The sequence below is a fragment of the Mobula hypostoma genome, chromosome 5 (assembly GCF_963921235.1).
Source record: "Mobula hypostoma chromosome 5, sMobHyp1.1, whole genome shotgun sequence".
Lineage (NCBI taxonomy): Eukaryota > Metazoa > Chordata > Chondrichthyes > Myliobatiformes > Myliobatidae > Mobula > Mobula hypostoma.
In genome coordinates, this window is record NC_086101.1 from 15,452,206 (window position 1) to 15,474,522 (window position 22,317).

The window sequence follows — 22,317 nt, forward strand, 5'->3', positions numbered from 1 at the left end:
GTGTCACCATTGGCTCTAAATAAATAAGCTCAGCCAACAATTCAGCTGGAGCCAGATATGGTCAAGTTCAAGTGTGTGCTTGTTTTACTATTTCTCCGTACCTTTTAACGCCATCGGGATCATGTTTATTGTCACTGACATCAGTGGCAGCAGTAAAGTGCAGATATAACAAATTTCTGTAAGTTACAAGGAATTTAAAAATAAATAAAGTCGTGCAGAAGGGGAATAGTGTGTGTTCATAATTTCATAAACCATTCAGAAAACTGGTGGCGCAAGGGAAGAAACTTCCTAAAATGATGAATGTGTGTCTTTAGGCTCCTGTGCCACCTCTGATGGTGGTAATGAGAAAAGGGCATGTTCCATTGGGTGAGGATCCTTAATAACGGAAGCCGCCTTCATGAGGCACTGCCTGTTGAAGATGCCTTCAACAGTGGGGAGACTAGTGCCTGTGATGGAGCTGGTTGAATTTACAACCCTTTCAAGCCTCTTGCAATGCTATGCATTGGAGCTTCCATACCAGATGATGCAACCGGTCAGAAAGCTGTCCACAGTTGCTATTTTATACATAATGGTTGGTGATGAAGGAGAAGCGGCTTCTTCACGTTTTGTCATCCATGGTCAGCATTGCTTGTTGTTGTGTTAATCCAACTTGGGTCATAGTATCTTTGGTGAGACCATTCTTCATTTTGATGCACTTCCCAACCAGGACTGTGGCAGTGCATTTCACATGTCTAAAATGTTTTTACTCTTTGGGGTATCTTTCACAGTCGCAGCACAGTACGTTACAGATTCAATACAGTTGATAAATTGCTTGTTTAAAAGATGTCACTGTTGAAATGTTGGAAGTGAGACGGTCAACTTGTTCAGGCAAATAGCAATCTTAAATAAAAACAGAAAATGCTGGAAATGCTCAGCATGTCGGGCAGCATCTGTAGGAAGAGAAACGGAGCTGACATTTCAATTTGAAAATCCTTTGTTAGTTAGAAAAAAAGCTCCAGGGAGGGTGGACATTCTGATCCTGGGGATAAGCCATAAACAAGGCTGTCTGCTTAATGAGTGAATGGGAGCAGTTCTAGAGTCAGAAGCTAGACAAAGGATCGTAGGAATTACAAAACGCAGAGCAGAGTGACATTTGCAGCCGGCCAGGCTGGCTACACCCTTCAGATGTGGCCCAGTACACACTGTATATATCGACCTGCTGCATAAAAGTCCCACCACTGGGGACAAATTTCAAGACTTGTGTTTAATGGAGCCTCTGACAGTGGTGCAAAGTCTTGTCCTAGATTTTGTGCTCAAGTGTCAGTAGTGGACTGTGATTGGAGGTGGAAAGAGTCGGTGCATTTAAATTCCTTGGCGTTGTCTGTGGATTTATCCTGGGACCAATATATCAGTGCCATCACAAAGAATGCACAGCAGCGCCTCTGCTTAGAGATTTGTGTAGATTTAGCATATTAGAAACATAGAAAACATACAGCCCAATACAGGCCCTCTGTCCCACAAAGCTGTGCCGAACATGTCCCTACCTTAGAACTTCCTAGGCTTTACCCATAGCCCTCTATTTTACTAAGCTCCATGTAGCCATCCAAGAGTCTCTAAAAAGACCCTATAGTCTCCGCCTCCACCGCCGGCAGCCCATTCCACGCACTCATCACTGTCTGCATTAAAAAAAACTTAACCCCTGACATCTCCTCTGTACCTATTTCCAAGGACCTCTCGTGCCAGCCATTTCAGCCCTGGGGAAAAGCCTCTGACTCTCCACACGATCAATGCCGCTCATTAACTTGTACACCTCTATCAGGTCACCTCTCATCCTCTGTCGCTCCAAGGAGAAAAGGCTAAGTTCACTCAGCCTATTCTCGTAAGGCCTGCTCCCCAATCCAGGCAATCCTTGTAAAGCTCCTCTGCACCCTTTCAATGGTTTCCACGTCCTTCCTATAGCAAGGTGACCAGAATTGAGCACAGTACTCCAAGTGGGGTCTGACCAGGGTCCTATATAGCTGCAAAGTTACCTCTCGGCTCTTAAGCTCAATCCCACGATTGATAAAGGCCAATGCACCGTATGCCTTCTTAACCACAGAGTCAGTCCGTGTAGCAGCTTTGAGTGTCCTATGGAATCAGATCCCTCTGTTCCTCCATATTGCTAAGAGTCTTACCATTACTGCTATATACTGCCATCATATTTGACCTTTCAGAATGAACCACCTCATACTTATCTGGTTTGAACTCCATCTGCCACTTCTCAGCCCAGTTTTGCATCCTATCAGTGTCCCATTGTAACTTCTGACAGCCCTTCACGCTATCCACAACACCCCCAACTTTTGTGTTATCAGCAAATTTGCTAACCCATCCCTTCACTTCCTCATCCAGATCATTTATAAAAATCCGAAAGAGTAGGGGTCCTAGAACAGATCCCTGAGGCACACCACTGTTCACCGGCCTCCAGGCAGAATATGACCCATCTACAACCACTCTTTGCCTTCTGTGGGCAAGCAGGTTCTGGATCCACAAAGCAATGTCTCCTTGGATCCCATGCCTCCTTACTTTCTCAATAAGCCTTGCAAGGGGTACCTTATCAAATGCCTTGCTAAAATCCATATACACTACATCTACTGCTCTACCTTCATCAATGTGTTTAGTCACATCCTCAAAAAATTCTGTCAGGCCTCCCTTGACAAAGCCATGCTGACTATTCCTAATCATATTATGCCTCTCTGAATGTTCATAAATCCTGCCTCTCAGGATCTTCTCCATCAACTTACCGATCACTGAAGTAAGACTCACTGGTCTATAATTTCCTGGTCTATCCCTACTCCCTTTCTTGAATAATGGAACAACATCCGCAACCTCCGATCCTCCGAAGCCTCTCCCCTCCTCATTGATGATGCAAAGATCATTGCCAGAGGTTCAGCAATCTCCTCCCTCACTTCCCACAGTAGCCTGGGGTACATCTCATCCGGTCCCCATGACTTAGCCAACTTGATGCTTTCCAAATGCTCCAGCACATCCTCTTCCTTAATATCTACATGCTCAAGCTTTTCAGTCCACTGCAAGTCATCCCTACAATCACCAAGATTCTTTTCCGTAGTGAATACTGAAGCAAAGTATTTATTAAGTACCTCCGCTATTTCCTCTGGTTCCATACACACTTTTCCACTGTCACACTTGATTGGTGCTATTCTCTGACGTCTTATCCTCGTGTTCTTCACATACCTGTAGAATGCCTTGGGGTTTTCCTTAATCCTGTATGCCAATGCCATTTCATGGCCCGTTCTGGCTCTCCTAATTTCATTCTTAAACTCCTTCCTGCTAGCCTTATAATCTTCTAGATTCCTAGCATTACCTAGTTTTCTGAACCTCTTGTAAGCTCTTCTTTTCTTGACTAGATTTACAACAGCCCTTGTACACCACGGATCTTGTACCCTACCATCCTTTCCATGTCTCATTGGAATGTACCTACTCAGAACCCCACACAAATATCCTCTGAACATTTGCCATATTTCTTCCATACGTTTCCCTGAGGACATCTGTTTCCAATTTATGCTTCCAAGTTCTTGCCTGATAGGCTGTTAATTTCCCCTTACTTCGATTGAAGATTTCCCTAGCTTGTCCTTTTCTATCCCTCTCCAGTGCTATGGTAAAGGAGATAGAATTGTGATCACTATCTCCAAAATGCTCTCCCACTGAGAGACCTGACACCTGACCAGGTTCTTTTCCCTATACCAAACCAAGTACAGCCTCTCATCTTGTAGACTTATCTGCATATTGTGTCAAGAAGTCTTCCTGAACACACCTAACAAACTCTACCCCATCTAAATCCCTCACTCTAGGGAGATGCCAATCAATATTTGGGAAATTAAAATCTCCCACCACAACAACCCTGTTATTAGTCATAGTCATACTATATTGATCCTGAGGGAAATTGGTTTTCGTTACAGTTGCACCATAAATAATTAAATAGTAATAAAACCATAAATAATTAAATAGTAATATGTAATTATGCCAGGAAATAAGTCCAGGACCAGCCTATTGGCTCAGGGTGTCTGACCCTCCGAGGGAGGAGTTGTAAAGTTTGATGGCCACAGGCAGGAATGACTTCCTATGATGCTCTGTGTTGCATCTCGGTGGAATGAGTCTCTGGCTGAATGTACTCCTGTGCCCAACCAGTCCATTATGTAGTGGATGAGAGACATTGTCCAAGATGGCATGCAAATTGGACAGCATCCTCTTTTCAGACACCACCGTGAGAGAGTCTAGTTCCATCCCCACAACATCACTGGCCTTACGCATGAGTTTGTTGATTCTTTTGGTGTCTGCTGCCCCAGCCCACAACAGCAAACATGAAAGCACTGGCCACCACAGACTTGTAGAACATCCTTAGCATCGTCCGACAGATGTTAAAGGACCTCAGTCTCCTCAGGAAATAGAGACGGCTCTGACCCTTCTTGTAGACAGCCTCAGTGTTCTTTGACCAGTCTAGCTTATTGTCAATTCGTATCCCCAGGTATTTGTAATCCTCCACCATGTCCACACTGACCCCCTGGATGGAAACAGGGTTCACTGGTGCCTTAGCCCTCCTCAGGTCTACCACCAGCTCCTTAGTCTTTTTCACATTAAACTGCAGATAATTCTGCTCATACCATGTGACGAAGTTTCCTACCGTAGCCCTGTACTCAGCCTCATCTCCCTTGCTGATGCATCCAACTACGACAGAGTCATCAGAAACCTTCTGAAGATGACAAGACTCTGTGCAGTAGCTGAAGTCCGAGGTGTAAATGGTGAAGAGAAAGGGAGACAAGATTATTATTCCTTTCCAGAATCTGTCTCCCTTTCTGCTCCTCGTTGTCCCTGTTACTATTGGGTGGTCTATAAAAAAAAACCCAGAGTTATTGACTCCTTCCTATTCCTAACTTCCACCCACAGAGACTCCGTAGACAACCCCTCCATGACTTCCTCCTTTTCTGCAGCCATGACACTACTCTGATCAACAGTGCCACACCCCCACCTCTTTTGCCTCCCTCCCTGTCCTTTCTGAGACATCTAAAGCCTGGCACTTGAAGTAGCCATTTCTGCCTTTGCACCATCCAAGGCTCTGCAATGGCCACAACATCATAGCTGCAAGTGCTGATCCTCGTTCTCTGCTCATTCGCTTTATTCATTGATACTCCTCGCATCAAACCATTGGACTGAGCGCGTCCCTTGTTTATCACCTGTCTATCCACCCTTTTGGCAAAACTTTGACGAACTTCTGTTGATACACAGTGGAGAGTATCCTAACTGGTTGCATCATGGTCAGGCCCAGAAACAGAAATGTTTACAGAAAGTTGTCAATGCAGTACAGTCCATCACAGACTAAGCCTACCTCCCAGTTGAGCATATTAGCATGGATCACTATCACAAGAGAGCATCATCCATCATCAAAGACACCCACCATCAAGGCCATGTTGTCTTATTGCTACTACCATCAGGCAGGAGATACAGGACATGAGAAAATTTGCATATGCTCGAAATCCAAAGCAACACACAACGCTGGAGGAACTCAGTAGGTCAGGCAACATGTATGGTAAAGAGTAAACAGTCGACATGTCGGGCCAAGACTCCTCTTTAGCACTAAGAAGGAAGGGAGGAAGATGTCGGAATAGAAAGGTTGGGGGGGGGGGGAGGAAGGAGAAAGAGGCTAGCTGGAAGGTTTTAGGTGAAGCCAGGTGAATGGGAAAGGTCAAAGGCTGGAGAAGAAAGAATCTGATAGGTGAGGAGAGTGAACCATAAGAGAAAAGGAAGGAGGAGGGAACCCAAGGCGAAGGAATAGGCAGGTGAGAGGAAGTGAAAGGTCAGAGTTGGGGAGGTACTGGAGCCTGGTCCCTCACCACCAAGTTCAGGAGCAGTTATTACCCTACAACCATCAGGCTCCTTGAACCAGTGTGGATAACTTCACTCACTGCAACTCTGAAGTGATTCTACAGACTCACTTTCGAGGACTGAAACTTATGATCCATTATTATATTTTACATTTGTGCACTTGTCTTTTGCACATTAGTTGTTCATCGGTTTTAGCTGGTGTATAGTTTTTCATAAATTCTGTTGTATCTCTTTATATTTCTGTAAATGCCTTCAAGAAAATTACTCTCATGGTAACATATATATACTTCGATAAATTTTACTTTGACTTTGAAAATGTTGGACGAACTCAGCCAGTCAAACTGCATCTGCAGAATGATAAACCAATCAATGTCTTTGGTCGGAGCACTTCCTCAGAACTGGGTTAAGCACGGGGAAGTTCTAGTTTTCAAAGTGACTGAGAAAGAAATAAAGTGTAAGGCAAAAGATTGCTGGATGGTGATGATTATTGGTGGTAAGAAGCAGGTGTACTGACTGGGAGTTATTTTAAAGAAAGCAGGTAAGAAAGCGACAGGTATTTATTTATTTCCATGTTCTTACACTGTCTACAAAACAACAGCTAATCTTAATGGCTCTAGGCAGCCAACAGCTGCTTGTCCCTTTAGACACTGAATCACAAATTCTTTACATGTAAAATTTTACCTAGAAGCTGATTTAGATTCTGAATCTTCTGTTCTTTTGCAGAGGAGAAGTAAAAGCTGTGGATAGCCATGATAGAGGTTACAGTGAAGACTCTGGACTCTCAGAGCAGAACCTATGAAGTTGAAGAAGAGGTGAGTGTCCTCTTTTGACCTAGCTATTGGTAGCAGTCACAGAGAGCTGACTAATATTTATCCATTTTCCCCCTTTGGTGGGATTGGGTGGTATTGGGTGAATATGAAAGGTTTAGAGAGATGTGGGCAAATGAGAATTTTGGTTGTCATGGACCAGTTGTGCCAAAGGGCCTGTATCTGAGTTGTAAGAATAATTCTTAATGTCCGGCATGCACAGGACTTGGGTGGTGCTTGACTAGCAGACTGTTGGATGTTGTTTAATAATGCTCATCATACTTTTAGTTTATTTGGATGTTAACAAAACATTATATACGCTATAAATTCCTTAGTGAATTCAGTGAACTAAATGGAGCAAGCGGACTGGGGCCCCAGCGAGTGGGAACACAAGAATTGGGAGTTGGGAGGGTAGATCAGAATCTGGGGTCCTGACAAGTGGAGAGGAATGTAGTAAACATCCCCTAGTGAGGCAGATATTGAACTATGGGGATTTTCCTATAAATCGATACTGCATTTTCGAGCTTTATTGAAGATAGCTTGGGTTTGAATGGGACGAATGGTTTCCTATGTTGTACCATTCCTTGAGTTCTTGGAATCTTCTCTTCTTAAGCCTATTGAGGCATAGGCAGGTCGTCGGTCTTCTGTTCTGGCCCTGTCCTTCAAACTCCCCAGGTGTAGCCCATCTTTGAAATCCTTCCTCTCCCAGGGGCAAGGCCACTCGAATATCTATTGGCATTACTGCAGCACTGGGGTTTTTATGAGATGGCTCCATGCCCAACTCTCCTCCTTTCACATCCAGGCTTGGGACTGCCCATGGTGGAATTGAATTCTTGGAATGCTGTCCACTTATTTTTTTATTCCTTGTGGGAAACCACCTGGTTTTTGTTTAGAAAATTAATGTTAGCTCAGTGTGTGGAGCAGAACATGTAGCCTGTTATTCATTGCACTTATCTTTGTTTTTGTTTTGGTGGGCTTGTGAGGGTGGTCTGCTTAGTCATTGTGCCCTATTTTTGTTTTGGTGGGCTTGTTCGGGTGGTATGCTTCAGCACTGTGCCCTGTTTTGGCTATGCTGATATTTGTTCCCTTTCAGTTTACAGTCAAAGAATTCAAAGACCACATCTCCAGCTCGGTGAACATCCCAGCTGACAAACAGAGGCTCATTTACCAGGGCCGTGTCTTGCAAGATGACAAGAAGTTGAAAGATTATGGCAAGTGTTAACCAATACGCTCTTATTTCATCTTGCTAGCAGACTTGTTTTCCACGCTCTTTTTCTTGGTCTCCAGCCCATCTCCTGAAACCTGAGCTGTCATGGAATAGGCATATTAGATTAGATTAGATTATAAGGACACTCAGTCCTTCTTTATTGTCATTTAGAAATGCATGCATTAAGAAATGATACAATGTTCCTCCAGAGTGATATCACAAAAAAACAAGGACAAACCAAAGACTAACACTGACAAGACTGCATAATTATAACATATAGTTACAGCAGTGCAAAGCAATACCATAATTTGATAAAGAGCAGACCATGGGCTTGGTAAAAAAAAGTCTCAAAGTTCCGATCGACTTCCGATAGTCCCTGATAGCAGGCTGCAGAAGCGAGAAACTCTCCCTGCCATAAACCTCTATGCGCCGACAACTGCTGATGAGTTGGAAGCACCCGACCACAGCCGACTCTGAGTCCGTCCAAAAACTTCGAGCCTCTGACACTGAGCGCTATCGATGCCGAACGCTTCGACCCTGCCCCGGCCGCCGAGCAACAAGCAAAGGCGAGGACTCAGGGCCCTCTCCTCTGGGTATTCTGGATCACACAGTAGCAGCGGCAGCAAAAAAGGCATTTCAGAAGTTTCTCCAGATGTTCCTCCGTTCTCTCAACGTCTGTCTCCATCAAATCAGGATTGTGCACGGCACCCTACTTAACAGATTACAGATATCAATCACTGGAGTGGCTGCTGCGTACTGCGTCGCGCCGCCATCTTCTCTTCCTCTCCTTTAAATGCTTTAAATACAATATTATCAGAATCTTTATTGACCATACGTCAGCCACTAGCTTCAACTAGTCAAATGGATAACTGACAAGAACATGAGGAAATGTCCCGGTATAGATTGATAACGAAATAACTCCATTGTTCCAATATATTTGGGTTGATTGTGGAAAAGGATCTATGACTAGGCTCACAGCAGGCAGTAGATTATATAGCTAGCAAATCTGATTAGTCTGCTAGCAAAATCTGCTTCAAGAGAAGACACAGTTTCTGTGAATAAAGGTGAGCAACAAAAGTGCAGCGAGTCAATGGTGATTGCATTAAAATTAGGAGCAAACAAAAAATATCTCTGTTACTTAGAGCAGTGTGGTCAACAGCTTTGTTTGTCAGGTCACAAGAAATTCAGCTGATGCTGGAAATCCGAAGCAACACATGCAGAATGTCAGAGGAACTGAAGAAGGGTCTCAGCGCGAACTGTCGTCTGTTTATTCATTTCCAGAGATGCTGCCTGATCTGCTGTGTTCCCCTAGCATTTTGTGTTGATTGTCAGGGCTTTACTCAAGTTATTTCCACAATGTCTGAGAATTGTTTTGTCCCCTTAATTCACTACAGAATATGCTAAGTAACTATGCTTCTGGGTTCAACTAGTCACATGAATAATGGACAAGAACGTGAATAAATTTCTTGGTAGGGTTTGATAATCAAACAAATAGCTCTGAAATTCTGTTACATTTGGATTAATTGCTGAGCTGTCCATTCCTACATAACGCCTCGAGAGTTTCCTCCTTGTTTGTCAAGGCCAATGTTTGCTGATGTCCTGTATTGATTGTGGGACAGAGTTTTATCTTTCCTTCTAGAAACAAAGAAATTAATGAATCACATTAGGCCGTTTATGCCCATTTTAGCTAGGGAAAGATCTATCAAGATTAACTTTCTGTTTCTTGGCTGAATTCTTTATTGACCACAGCACATGTGAAACCTTTGAAATGTCACCATCACACGTTCCAGCAGCAGGCTCCAGTCTCATGACCCTTGTAATTAATGTTTTGGTTTGGTTTATTATTGTCATGTGTTGAAAGATGTAAAGCTTGTCTCACATATTGTTCATACAGATCAGACCGTTACACAGTGTATTGAGCTAGAATAAGGTAAAACAATAACAATGCAGAATAATGTGCAAAACCTATCGCAACACAACAGTGCAGGCAAACGATAGAGTGAGGTATACTGAGGCCAAGAGTCCATCTCATCATACAAAAGATCCATTCAAGATCTGATAGCAGTGGGATAGAAGCTGTCCTTCAGTCTGGTGGTACATGCGGTCAGGCCTTTGTCTCTTCTGCCTGATGGGAGAGGGGAGGAAAGAGAATATCTGGTGTGTGTGGGATCTTTGATTATGCTGGCTGCTTTACTGAGGCAGTGAGAAATGTAGAGAGACAGTCCAAGGAGGGGAAGCTGATTACTGTGATGTGGTTTAGAAACATAGAAAACCTACAACACAATACAGGCTCTTCTGCCTACAAAGCTGTGCCGAACATGTCCTTACCTTAGAACTACCTAGGCTTACCCATAGCCCTCTATTTTTCCAAGCTCCATGTATCCATCGAGGAGTCTCTTAAAAGACCCTATCGTTTCCGCCTCCACCACCATCGTCGGCAGCTCATTCCACGCACTCACTACTCTCCGCGTAAAAAAAACTTACCCCTGACATCTCCTCTGTACCTGCTTCCAAGCACCTTAAAACTATACCTTCTTGTGTTAGCCATTTCAGCCCTGGGGGAAAAAGCCTCTGACTATCTACACAATCATACACCTCTATCAGGTCACCTCGCATCCTCCGTCGCTCCAAGGAGAAAAGGCCGAGTTCAGTCAACCTATTCTCATAAGGCATGCTTCCCAATCCAGGCAACATCCTTGTAAATCTTCTCTGCACCCTTTCTATGGTTTCCACGTCCTTCCTGTAGTGAGGCGACCACTATGTGCAGAGCATTTGCTATACCAAGTAGTTTCTTTCCCCTTCTCACTTCTACACCTCCTCTATTAAATGTAGAAATAATGATTGGATAATGATAAACATTGGATCCTTTCCAGTTCACTTATCATAATGCATAGCCTCTTCCCTCCACTCTGTCCTGTCCCACCTGGAAAATGGAGTCTCATTTGCCAGACTGCTGTTTATAGGCTTGAGTTTGGCATTCAACACCATTGTACCTCAGAAACCAGTAGGGAAACTGCCTTCGCTGGGTCTCAACACATCCCTCTGCAAATGGATACTGCATTTCTTAGCAGTAAGGCCACAGTCAGTCCGTGTGGGCAGCAATGTCTCTGGTCTCATTACGCTGAGCACTGGCACTCTCTGAGGCTGTGTGCTCAGTCTGCTGCTGTTTACACTGCTGACTGCGTCACAGGATGCATCTCAAACCGTGTCATCAAGGTTGTGGATGACAACAGGGGTTGCTCTTATCAAGAAGATGACGAAGTGGAGTGCAGCGAGGAAGTGGTGAGGCTGGGGGATTGGTGTGAGAAGAACAACCTGAGCCTGAATGTGGAGAAGACAAAGGAAATCATTGTGGACTTCAGGAAGGTGCAGTTGAACCACCCCCCTTTGTGAGTACATGGCTCATCCATAGACAGAGTTAAGAACAACAAGTTCCTGGGAGTTCACATCTCAGGTGACCTCACCTGGTCCCTTAGTATCACCTCCCTGAACAAGAAGGCACAGCAGCGCCTCCACTTAACAAGGTTGAAGCAAGCAAGGCTTCCCGCTCCCATCTTAACTATGTTTTACAGGAGCACCATTGAGAGCGTCCTGACAAGTTGCATCTCTATCTGGTATGGGAGCAGTTAAGCATCGGACCAGAAGTCCTGCAAAGGACTGTAAGAACAGCTGAGTGGATCATAGGCGTCTCCTACCATTCATCGGGGATACTTATCAGGATTGCTACGTATGCGGGGCCCTTAGTATTATTAGGGATCCCACTCATCCATCCAGTATCTTCTTTGACTTTCTACCATCAGGTAGCAGACTATGATGCGTAAAAACAAGACTTATCAGGATGAGAAACAGTTTCTTCCCTCAGGCTATTAGGCTTCTGAATTCCCTGCTGCATTGTATTCAAAGTGTCACTGATTAATCTGTTTCGTACCTTACAATATTTAATATTAATGCATTTTAGTTTGTTATTTATGTGTGATTCATCTGTAGACTTTATCCTTTCATAAGTTATTGTGTGTTATGTGTACAACTGTGCGTTACACCTTGGTTTGGAGAAAGCATCCTGTTTCTATATACATTATATAATTATATACATGAATGTAGTTAAATGGCAATAAACTTCACTTGACACTTGCAATGGGAGCCTGGTTATCCAGCATTATTAATCGTTAGAATAAAAGCTCAGCTGTTGCAGTGGTGGCATTGAGGGAGCGCTCTGAATCTGAGTTTGCATCCATCACTAATTTCTGGTTGTTCCTCCTCCTACAGATGTGCACCACAAAGTTATCCATTTGGTGGAGCGTGCTCCGCCACAGGCACAGTCAGCAACAGGAGGGACCTCGGCAGCAGGCACTTCCATGCCACACCCTGGTGGCACGCGAGGGATGCCAGCCGGACCCCATGACCGGAATGCCAACAGCTATGTCATGGTGGGCACCTTCAATTTGCCAGTCAACCTTCTAGACCCTCAGCAGATACAGGTCAGTGGTGGAGAACCAGAGGGCTGGGGGGCAGCGAGTGGAGCCATGTGCTTGAAAAGCGGTGAACAGCAGCTCCTTACCCCGCCTAGTTGCTGCCTCCACTCCTTTCCCCATCCCATCCAAGGTGTAACTGTGTTTTAACCTCAGGCGGCATGTCAGACTTTCTGCTTCAGATCTATTGCAAGCTCTCTGCTTGCATTCCTAAGCACCAAAACTTTATACTGCCATGGAATTGGATTGGAAGCCATGAGTATTTGAGGTCCATCTTCACCTGTAACCCTCGGTAGCAACAGCTGTTAATGTGGCATTTTGATCAATGGTCCAAATGCCTCCTGTCAGGAAGAGGGTAATCAACATAGACATTTAGTACAGAAGTTGTGATGTTACGTTGCAGTTGTACAAGGTGCTGGTAAGACTGCATGTCAAATATTGTGTTCAGATTTGCTGTAGGAAAGATGCAGTTAAGCTGGAAAAAGTATTGAGATTTAGGAGGATGTTGTTGGGACTAGAGGAATGGAGAAAGGTTGAACAAGTTGGGACATTATTCATTGGGGTGTAGAAAAATAGGGGGTGATCACAGAGGTGTATAAAATCATACAAGGCTTAGATAGAGTATGCACAATCTTTTTTTTGCAAGGTTGGGGAATCTAGAACTAAACTACATAGGTTTAAGGTGTTGGCGGGGGGGAACAATATAGGAATCCAAGAGGTAATTTTTTTTTCATATAGGGTGTTTTCAGTATATGGAATAAACTGTTGGAGGAAGTGGTTGACAGATATTAACAACATTAAGAAGGTACTTGGACAGGAAAGGTTGAAAGGAATATGGGCCAAATGTAAGCAAATGTGACTAGCTTAGGTGGGCATCTTGGTTGCCGTGGACCAGTTGGGGCAAAAGGCCATTTCTGTGCTCTTTGGCTCTATGACTTCAAGAGGATATGATAAGATATTGGGGAAAATTAAAGGCAGATGAGGTAATGGATGGGCTGAAAATCAGTAGTCAGGAAAAACTATGTGGTTGGAGTTGGTAAGTTGCTTGGTCTGGATACCTTGCATCCCAGGATGCTAAGTAATGGTAACGTAAGAAGTGACTGCAGTGTCGATACAAAAGAGGACCAGTGCATTGGTACGTGCAAATATGATACTTTTATTCAAAAGGGGATGCAAGGACATGTCTAGTAACTGCAGGCCAGTAATGACCAGGGAGAAATCTTCGTGGAATGGTTTTATTTAATTCAGGATAGCCGGCACAGATTGTTTGATTAACCTAGCTGGATTAATTCATGGAATGGCTGGAAAATTTGGTGAAGGGAATGCAGTGACTTTTGCAAAAAGGTATTTCACAAACTGGTTTGAAAACCGAGCCTAATGGAACAAGAGTGTCATAAAACAGAAAGCAGCAGGACATTGTTTCTCAGGTAGTGGTGTACCTCAAAGGTCAAAGCCAGAACCTATGCTTTTTTTCCCCCCCCGTTTACTACCATAGGCCTGAAAAAGATGTTGTTCTATGGAGGGAAGTTTACAATATATCGGGTGATGACCACACTATGAGGAGATGGATAGAGGGTGGTACCAATTTTCTGCATTCGGTTAGCAAAGTATGCAGGTTAAAGTAGGGTTGAAAAGTGAGTTGACACCTTTTAGGAAATATAGTTTTAAAGTGGGATCCAATGCATCGATCTCTGAAATTGGTCAGTTATATTGAGAAAATGGTCAATGATCATGTCTCTTGCAGGCTTCAGTACAAAAAAGCAAGGACATTGTGCTACTTTTAGAAATAGTTGTTTAGATCATAACTATTATCGTTCCTGGTCTGGTTACCGTGCTTGAGGGAAAAGGTAGATGAGCAATTCAGAGATCTATGCAGTGCAATCCAGGGAATTAATCGAGGAGTGAGGAATTTTAATTTCTTGGTTAAGGCGGAAATGCTTTTTGAAACTAAGGATGGGTACATGTGGAGAAGATTGTGCAAGTTAGATAAAGTAAATCTGTTCTCATTAGTGGTTGGTACAAAGATTAGGAGATATGGGTTTAAGGAATGCATGAGAAATATCAAGGGTAACGGAACATGTGAGCAGGAATTTTTATGTCCAGGGTGTGACGACAGCCTGGAACTCTTTACCCATAAGGTTCATGAGGAGCAGAGATAATGGATAAATTGAAATACAGATTCTCTCTATGTGAGAGACATTAAATGTGCAGGGCTACGGGAGAACAGTGAAATGGGACCAACTGGATTGCATTTGTTGACATGAACACGATGGTCTGAATGGCAGCCTTTCGTGTTGCTGTGATTTTTTTTAACGGGAAGCCCGGGTTTTAACAAAGTAGGCTAAGGGCAGTGGCTAGTGTGCATTTTCATTGCTCTGGTATGGGTTGTGAGGTGGGGCAAAAGTAGCCGAGTATCAGTGTAACAGAACTACTCTGCTGTTCACAATCTCCATATTTCAACATTTCCCTCAGACAGATCCTGCCCTATTATGACTGTGGTCATTGCTCCTTTATCATATCCCTAGCAGAACTTGACCCTGTGTTGTTCCACTATTTATACATCAACCAAGCATAAAATAACTGAGTTCATGATTGTGTCAGGTATGTTTATCTAAAATGAGCAAGTGAGCATCTGTTACAAGTCAAACGCATATGCATCTTTCCTGCTAGGGCAGTGTGTCGGCTATTTTCCATTAATATTGGCCCCAGTTGCTGTTTTAAAGATCGAATGATGCCAGAAGATACCTGGTAACACTAGAAATTAGCATGCTTACAGTTGCTATTAGGAATTGAGTGAAGTGTGACCTTGCAGATAGTTAAAGACGGTATCAAGCCTGTCACCTTCATCCACACAGTGTATCCTGCGCACATCTTGCAGCTGTGCCATGCTCACCTCTTTGAGGCAGCTTGGGGCTTCTAGATAACATGTGAATGCATGCACATCGCAGAAGAGCTTGTCTTTTTGCTGTGTGTGTTTGCAACACAACTCCCCCTCCCCCCCCTTCCCCAACCCTCACCCCCACACCCAAGAACATGCCACCGATTTAACGGTGGGGGGCTGTCTGCACGCGGGTGCTGCGGTGTCGCCCCGATGATGTTTCCTTTCCGTGTTCTTACAGCAATCAGTGCAGCAGGTGATGGCAGGTTTGGGTGAGGCTGGTCGGAATGCACGAGCCGCAACTTCCACCGGGGTAAGTGATAGTGTGTGTCTCTTTGTGCCTGCGTGTAATTCGGGTACGGGGATTATCAGGTGCACAGGCTGCCTGGTGCAATCGCCGCCTTTTCATGTTGTCCCTTTTCAGCCTTGAAAACCAGAATTAAATCTGTTATGACTCCCTTCAATAGAAATCCTTGCACTTTCACATCCAGGTATGATGGTTGTTCTCCAGAGCTTACTCTGTTGACTGTGTAGTCTTCATTCAGTATTTTGCCCTTTAAAAAGCCACATGGTTGGAAGCTGAGCCATTTGCATCCATTTTATTTTTATTAATGGAATTGCTGGAATTACTGGACTTGGCCAAAAAGAGCTTGTTAAGGGCCATGTATCTTGGCTGCTGTGCAGTTGATAAATTTTACCTGGAGCCAAGGTGGTGAATTTTTAGAGTGAGCTGCCAGAGGAGCTGGTGGAGGTAGACACAAGTGAAAACATTAAAAAGGCATTTGGAGAGGTACTTGGATAGGAAAGGCGACTGGGCACAGCTTAATGTGGGTACATGGGATAAGTATCAAATAGCATCACAGGGGGCTGAAGGGACCCGTTTCTATTTCTGTACATTTCTATGACTCGGACCAGAGGACACAGCTTCAGAATAAAAGGATGTCCACTCAGAACAGAGACTAGGAGGAATTTCTTTAGCCAGAGTATGGTGAATCTGTGGAGTTCTTTGCCATGGACAGCTGTGGAGGCCAAGTCATTGGGTATATTTAAAGCCGAGGTTGGTAGGTTGTTGATTAGTGATGGAGTCAAAGGTTACAGAGAGAAGGCAGGAGAATGAGGTTGAGGGGGAAAGTATGATGGCCTGATTCGACTCCTCTGGTCTTATTTTAATATAAGATAGTTGAAGGTTAGAGTGTGAAGGCAGAGCTTTTTGGGATGATCTAGCTTGTGCATGCTATTCTTCTCAATGATCTGGGCATGGGAATCGAGAGGAATTAGGTTATGATAATTGAAGAAGATTGGCAAAAGAGCACAGAAATATGTGAAAGGTGCGACATGTTATATTTTATAAGGTATGTACTTTAAATGGAGTGGAGAGAATGTATGTTTGCAGATACACAAGGTCCTTGAAGATGGCTGTGTAGGTTACATTGTGTCTAGAAACACTGAAGAAGAAATAAGATTTTTAATAAAAAGGATATGTTGGAAATCTAGATAAAAATGGTCAGCAAGTCTATATGTGTTTGTAGGGAAGAGAACGATTACTCTTTCAGGTCAGAGATTCCTTGTGTATATTAGGAAATGTGGATTAAAAAGTCATTGTAAATTTCAGCAAAGGAGTTGAGAGGGAGGGCCAGGACAAAAGGAATATCTGTGTTAAGGGCTAGACCTATTGAAGTAGACTAATGGGGCAGTTAGATGATGCTTTCTCTGTGTTGTGCATTGCTGTGAATAGGGCTGTGGAACGTGTCCAACAGGTTAAGGTGTACCAATGGAGAGAGAAAGACTGATGTGTGGACTCACTACAGATCCTCCCCAAGGTACAGCAGGGTTCTGCTCCTGTAAACCGGATGGCTCGCATGGGAAATACGGACAAATTGAGTTCCCGAGCGGCAGAAGATACCTGCGTCCCTGCAGAAGCTGCAAATCCGCTTGCTTCTGTGGAGGGGCTGTGCATTTGTTGGGTGTTAGTAAGCTGAGGAAGATCTAATTTGGTTCTGATAAAGATGGATACAGCAAGTTAGTTAAATTTGGAGCATTTGCAGAATGCCCAGACGCAAGATGAAGTGTTGTTCTGCAAGCTTGTGATGGACCTCACTATAATAGCACAGACAGATTCTCTAAGTGAGACAGTTAAATTGAACTTTGGGTGGGTGAAAAAATCTGCTCTTTGTAATAGACATTAGAACAATATCCTTTTGAGGAAGGTGTCTCCTAAGACTTGGTCAAGACTGTAATTCCAGACCCACCAAATTGATTTGGTGTTACTTCCTCCTCAGTGATGGGGGCAATTAGAGATGGATAGTGGCATTGCCAGTGGTAGCCACATCCTAGAACCATATAGTAGAGCTAAGTAATTGATTGCACCAAGGAAAGGAGGCAAACAAAATAATATCTAAAAGGTGAAAATACCACTATAAGTTTGACCCTCCATGCAGTTCTAGGTCTACTCATTGGACTTCACTTGACACTCATATCAATCTTGCAATGCTGGGAAACTTTCTTTTTCACTTGTGCTGGATGCAGACAATTAAAACTGTGCAAGATGCAACCTGTTCCAGTGAACATTTGGTGTCGCTAAGGGTTCGTTCCCATGCAGTTGTACATTGATGCCATATGCATCTTGTTATTTAGTTATGGTTTAAATCTAAGTGTTATGTTTTAATCTAATTGTTTGTTGTCCGTTGAGAGGAGGACCTTAATTATTGTGCGATAAGGACAAAAGATGTAATTGAAGGGATAAAATTGGATAAAATATCTGACCCATCTACTCCAAGTTAATCCATTGTACTCTTACACTTAACCTGCCTTTCCAGTCCCTTTCTTCTTCTGCATTCCTCCATTTTCCCTCTAGAGATATCTAAAACTGCCTCTTCCATATACTAAACCAGCATTGTAACCACTGCTGGATTTATTAGTAACCATTCTGCACCTTGCGACAGTTTTAGATTTCTCACAAGTGGGAAATTCTCTCTACTTCAGCACTTATTCATATTTTGCAAAGTCATGTGTAAGTGTAAAAAGTGTGGGGCTTTTCTATTCAGATCTAATCTTTAGTTTCTGCTACTTTGTTCATACACTTTTCTTTGCATTATGTTCTCAGTGCTTTAGTTCTGTTTTAATAATAGGAAGACTTCATTTGTGCCCAGTTTTCAATAGTAGCCTGCCAAGTCCGATACAAGTGTAACACAGATTTGGTTTTGATTTTCTGTCCTCATTAGGGGTACAGAGGTGGAGAGGGTCAGCTGCTTTAAATTCCTTGGTGTTAACATTTCAGAGGATTTGCTCTGTGACCAGCGCATAACTGTCATCACAAAGAAGGCACAATAGTGCCTCTACCTCGTGTAGGTTTGGCATGTCAACTGAAAAATTGACAAACTTGTATAAATGCACAGTGGAGAGTATCCTAACTCGTTGCATCATGGCCTGGTATGGAAATGCCAATGTTGAGGAACAGAAAGCAGAAAGTGATAGATATAGCCAAGCCCATCACCGACAAAGTCCTCTCTACAATGAATACATTTACATGCCACAAGATAGCAACATCGATCATCAAGAACCCCCACCATCCAGGTTGTGCCCTCTTTTTGCTACTTCCATTTGGCAGAAGGTACATGAGCCTTAGGTCCCATATCACCAGGTTCAGAAACAGTTACTACTCTACAACCATCAAAATTCTGAATCATTGTGGATAACTTTGTTCACCTTAATGCTGAGCTGATTCCACAACTTGATTTCAAGGATTGCATATTGTTTAGTTGTCAGTCTTTGTTTAGGTGGATTTTTTTGGGTAAATTTCTACTTTTATTTCTTTTTCCTGTGAACATCTGCAGGAGAATGAATCTTGAGGTAGTATATGGTAACAATTTTCCCCTTTCAATCTCTCCCTCAATAAACAGCAGCAGCTGTGGCAGGCTTTGTTTCCCACTCTCCTGTCCAATTTAAACTTTGCTTCACCAGTCTAATGCTCCTTCACAATGTGTTCACTTGAGCATTTAGCTGATGGATTCTTTCTTAAGTTGGTATCTAACTTTGCTCTTTCATTATCTGTGCTATAGATATTGAAGGAGGGAATTTTTCCATTCCCCTCACCTCTTCTTCTGTTCCCCACTCGTGTCTCTCAGTCCTTCCTCTCCAGCCCTTTACCTTTTCCACCTGCCTGGCTTCACCTCACCTTCTAGCTATACTCCTCCTCCCCCCCCCCCCCCATTTCTCATTCTGGAATTTTTTCCCCTTCCTTTCCAGTCCAGAAGAACGGTCTCAGCTTGAAAAGTTGACTCTGCTCATTTCTGTGGATGCTGCATGACCTGCTGAGTTCCTTCAGCATTTTGTATATTTTGCCTGTGGATTTCTAGCATCTGCAGAACTTCTTAGGTTTACTGTATACAGTACTCTGTGTTTTAGACCATAAGACTAGAAACAGAATTTGGCTATTCAGCCCATTGAGTCTGCTCCGCCATTCCATCATGGCTGATGGCTGATTCCGGATCCCACCCAACCCCCAAACGCCTGCCTTCTCGCCATATCCTTTGATGCCCTGACCATTCAGGAAACTATCAAATTCTGCTTCAAGTAGATGCACAGACTTTGCCTCCACCACAGTCCATGGCAGAGCACTCCACAGATTCACTACTCTGTGGCTCAAATAATTCCTCTTTAACTCTGTTCTAAAAGGTCTCCCCTCAATTTTGAGGCTGTGCCCTCTAGTTCTGTATACTCCCACCAGAGGAAACATCCTCTCTACATCCACCTTATCTAGTCCTTTCAACGATCTGTAGGTTTCAGTGAGATCCACACGTGTTCTTCTAAATCCCAGTGGGCACAGGCTCAAAGCTACCAAATGTTCCTCATGTGTTAACTTCTTCGTTCCCGGAATCATCTTTGTGAACCTCCTCTGGACTCTTTGTAACAAACAAACATCCTTTCTGTGGTATGGGGTCCAAAACTGCTGACAATGCTCCTACGTGCGGCCTGACTAGTGTCTTTTAAAGGCTCAGCATGATCTCCTTGCTTTTATATTCTGTTCCCCCTGAAATAAATGCAAACATTGTATTTGCCTACTGTAGTATTACCTTATATGCCCTTTCCTTGGCTTTTAGGCAGTCCTTAACTTTTCTTGTCACCCATGGTTACCTATCCCTGCCATTTGAGAACTACTTCTTCTGTGGACATACCTATCCTGCGCCTTATAAACTATTCCCAGAAACTTCAGCCATCTCTGTTCTGCCATTATCCCTGCCAGTACAGCTGTACACTCCTTTATCCGAAATTCTGAAATCCAGAAAGCTCCGAAAACTGAAGTTTTTTTTCCACTGACAGCTGATGTCACTCAGGTGTGACGTGACAGCACTAGCAGAGGCCGCCAGACGTCAGTTGTGGCTCAGCGCTCGTACTGGTTACATGTGCATGTGCTGTCCGCTGATATTTTGTGTTCACTATTGACTTTGTGTTTAACTTCACTGTGAAAATGTCAAAAAGAGCTGCAGATACCCTTATGGGTAACAATGAGAAAAAGAGAAGGAATCTTCTCTATCAATAACGCAGAAAGTGGAGTTATTGCAGAAGCTTGATCGTGGTGTGTCTGTGTGGCATTTTACTGAAGAAAATCATGTCGGAGCTACCACTGTTTATGATTTAAATAAATAGAAAGACAAGTTACTGAAGTTTTACAGTGACAGTGGCATTCTACATTTATTCCAATAAGTCATTTACCATGTGTTTGATTCGGTTCGTTTGAAGCTGTATATTTTTATGTTTTGTTGAATGTTTTTGTTGGAAATAAAATTTCTTCTTGTCATTATTCCCTAACAGTACAGTATAACAATTATTTACATAGTATTTACATTGTATTAGGTATTATAAGTAATCTGGAGATGATTTAAAGTATATGGGAGGATGTGCGTAGGTTTGGTGCACCACTGGGTCTTAATGTCCACCGCACTGAGACAGGTTAAATAAAGGACTTGAGCATACGTGTTTTTTAGTATCGGGGGGGGGGGGGTGAGGTCTGAAATCCGGAAGATTCTGAATTCTGAAATGCAACTGGCCCCAAGGATTTTGGATAAGGGACTGTGGACCTGTATCTTCCATCAATCTACCTGGGCAAGCTTCTCTCATGCCTCTGTAATTCCCTTTATTCCATTGCGATACTGATACATGTGACTTATGCTGCTCCCTCTCAAATTACCATATGAATTCAATCATGTTGTCATCACTGTCTCTTAAGGGTTTTTTTTAGGCCAATCAGTTGTGGAACTGAATTAGATACCAGTAGGTGGCGCTGTATGCCAATAGAGACTCCCAGTGTGCTTTACCAAACCTTATTTCACTTTGTAATAGTGACGAGCAACATTGTCACATTGTTTCTTGGAATATGGACTTTATTCCAAAGCTTATTGAATGCAAGTGTGCTGAGGTGGAGGATTAAAAGAGGTAGATTGATTATTTATTTAGATGATTGAAACTGCAGATGCTGGAACCTGAAGCAATATGCAAGATGCTGGCGAAACTCTGGGCAGGCAGTATCTTGGAGAGAAATAAGGCAGTCATGTTCTTAGTTCAACTGTTTTATTTTCCTCCACAGATGCTGCCCAGCCAGCAGAGTTTATTTAGACAGAGAAGTCATGATCATTATTATTTATCATCCATGCTTGTCATCTTGACCTGGCTGTTGGGGCAGTCACCTGTTGTAGAGGAAGGTTGTGAGGTTCAGATTACCCTCCAGGGTTTGAATTATAACCCAAATTTATGGATCAAACTTGTAATCTAAACTGTGGTTTGGAGGGAATGCTGCATCTCTGGGCTATTGGCTTTTCATTGATACTTTGAACTATTTTTATCAGTGGTCTAACCATGTTCAAAGAGGAGCTGTGAGTTTGGTTAGTGCCCTGGCTGATATTCCTCCCATAATTTGCCATGAGAGATAGCAGATTAAGGTAATTCAGCCCACTGAGTCTGCTGCACTATTCTCGACCATATTTTCCCACCTTCTCTATAAGCCTTAACCCACTTACCAATTAGGAACATGCCTATCTCTGCCTTAAGTATACACAATGACTTGGCTCCACGGCCCTCTGTGGTGTTTTTTGTTGTGTTCCAAGG

The 22,317-nt window shown here is 43.3% G+C and overlaps 1 protein-coding gene across 5 annotated transcripts in view; it reads left to right on the forward strand.

Moving 5' to 3' along the window:
* LOC134346636 (large proline-rich protein BAG6-like) overlaps positions 1–22,317 on the forward strand; it is a 137,363-nt gene that overhangs the window by 11,232 nt on the left and 103,814 nt on the right. For 4 of the 5 annotated variants that reach the window (XM_063048099.1, XM_063048098.1, XM_063048102.1 and 1 more), the window contains exons 2-5: positions 6,580–6,668; positions 7,756–7,873; positions 12,136–12,347; positions 15,458–15,529. In XM_063048099.1, the coding sequence (XP_062904169.1) occupies positions 6,606–6,668; positions 7,756–7,873; positions 12,136–12,347; positions 15,458–15,529 (465 nt within the window). In that variant the 5' untranslated portion in view covers positions 6,580–6,605. The remainder of the gene's footprint in view (positions 1–6,579; positions 6,669–7,755; positions 7,874–12,135; positions 12,348–15,457; positions 15,530–22,317) is intronic. The other variant, XM_063048101.1, reaches the window with a different exon arrangement.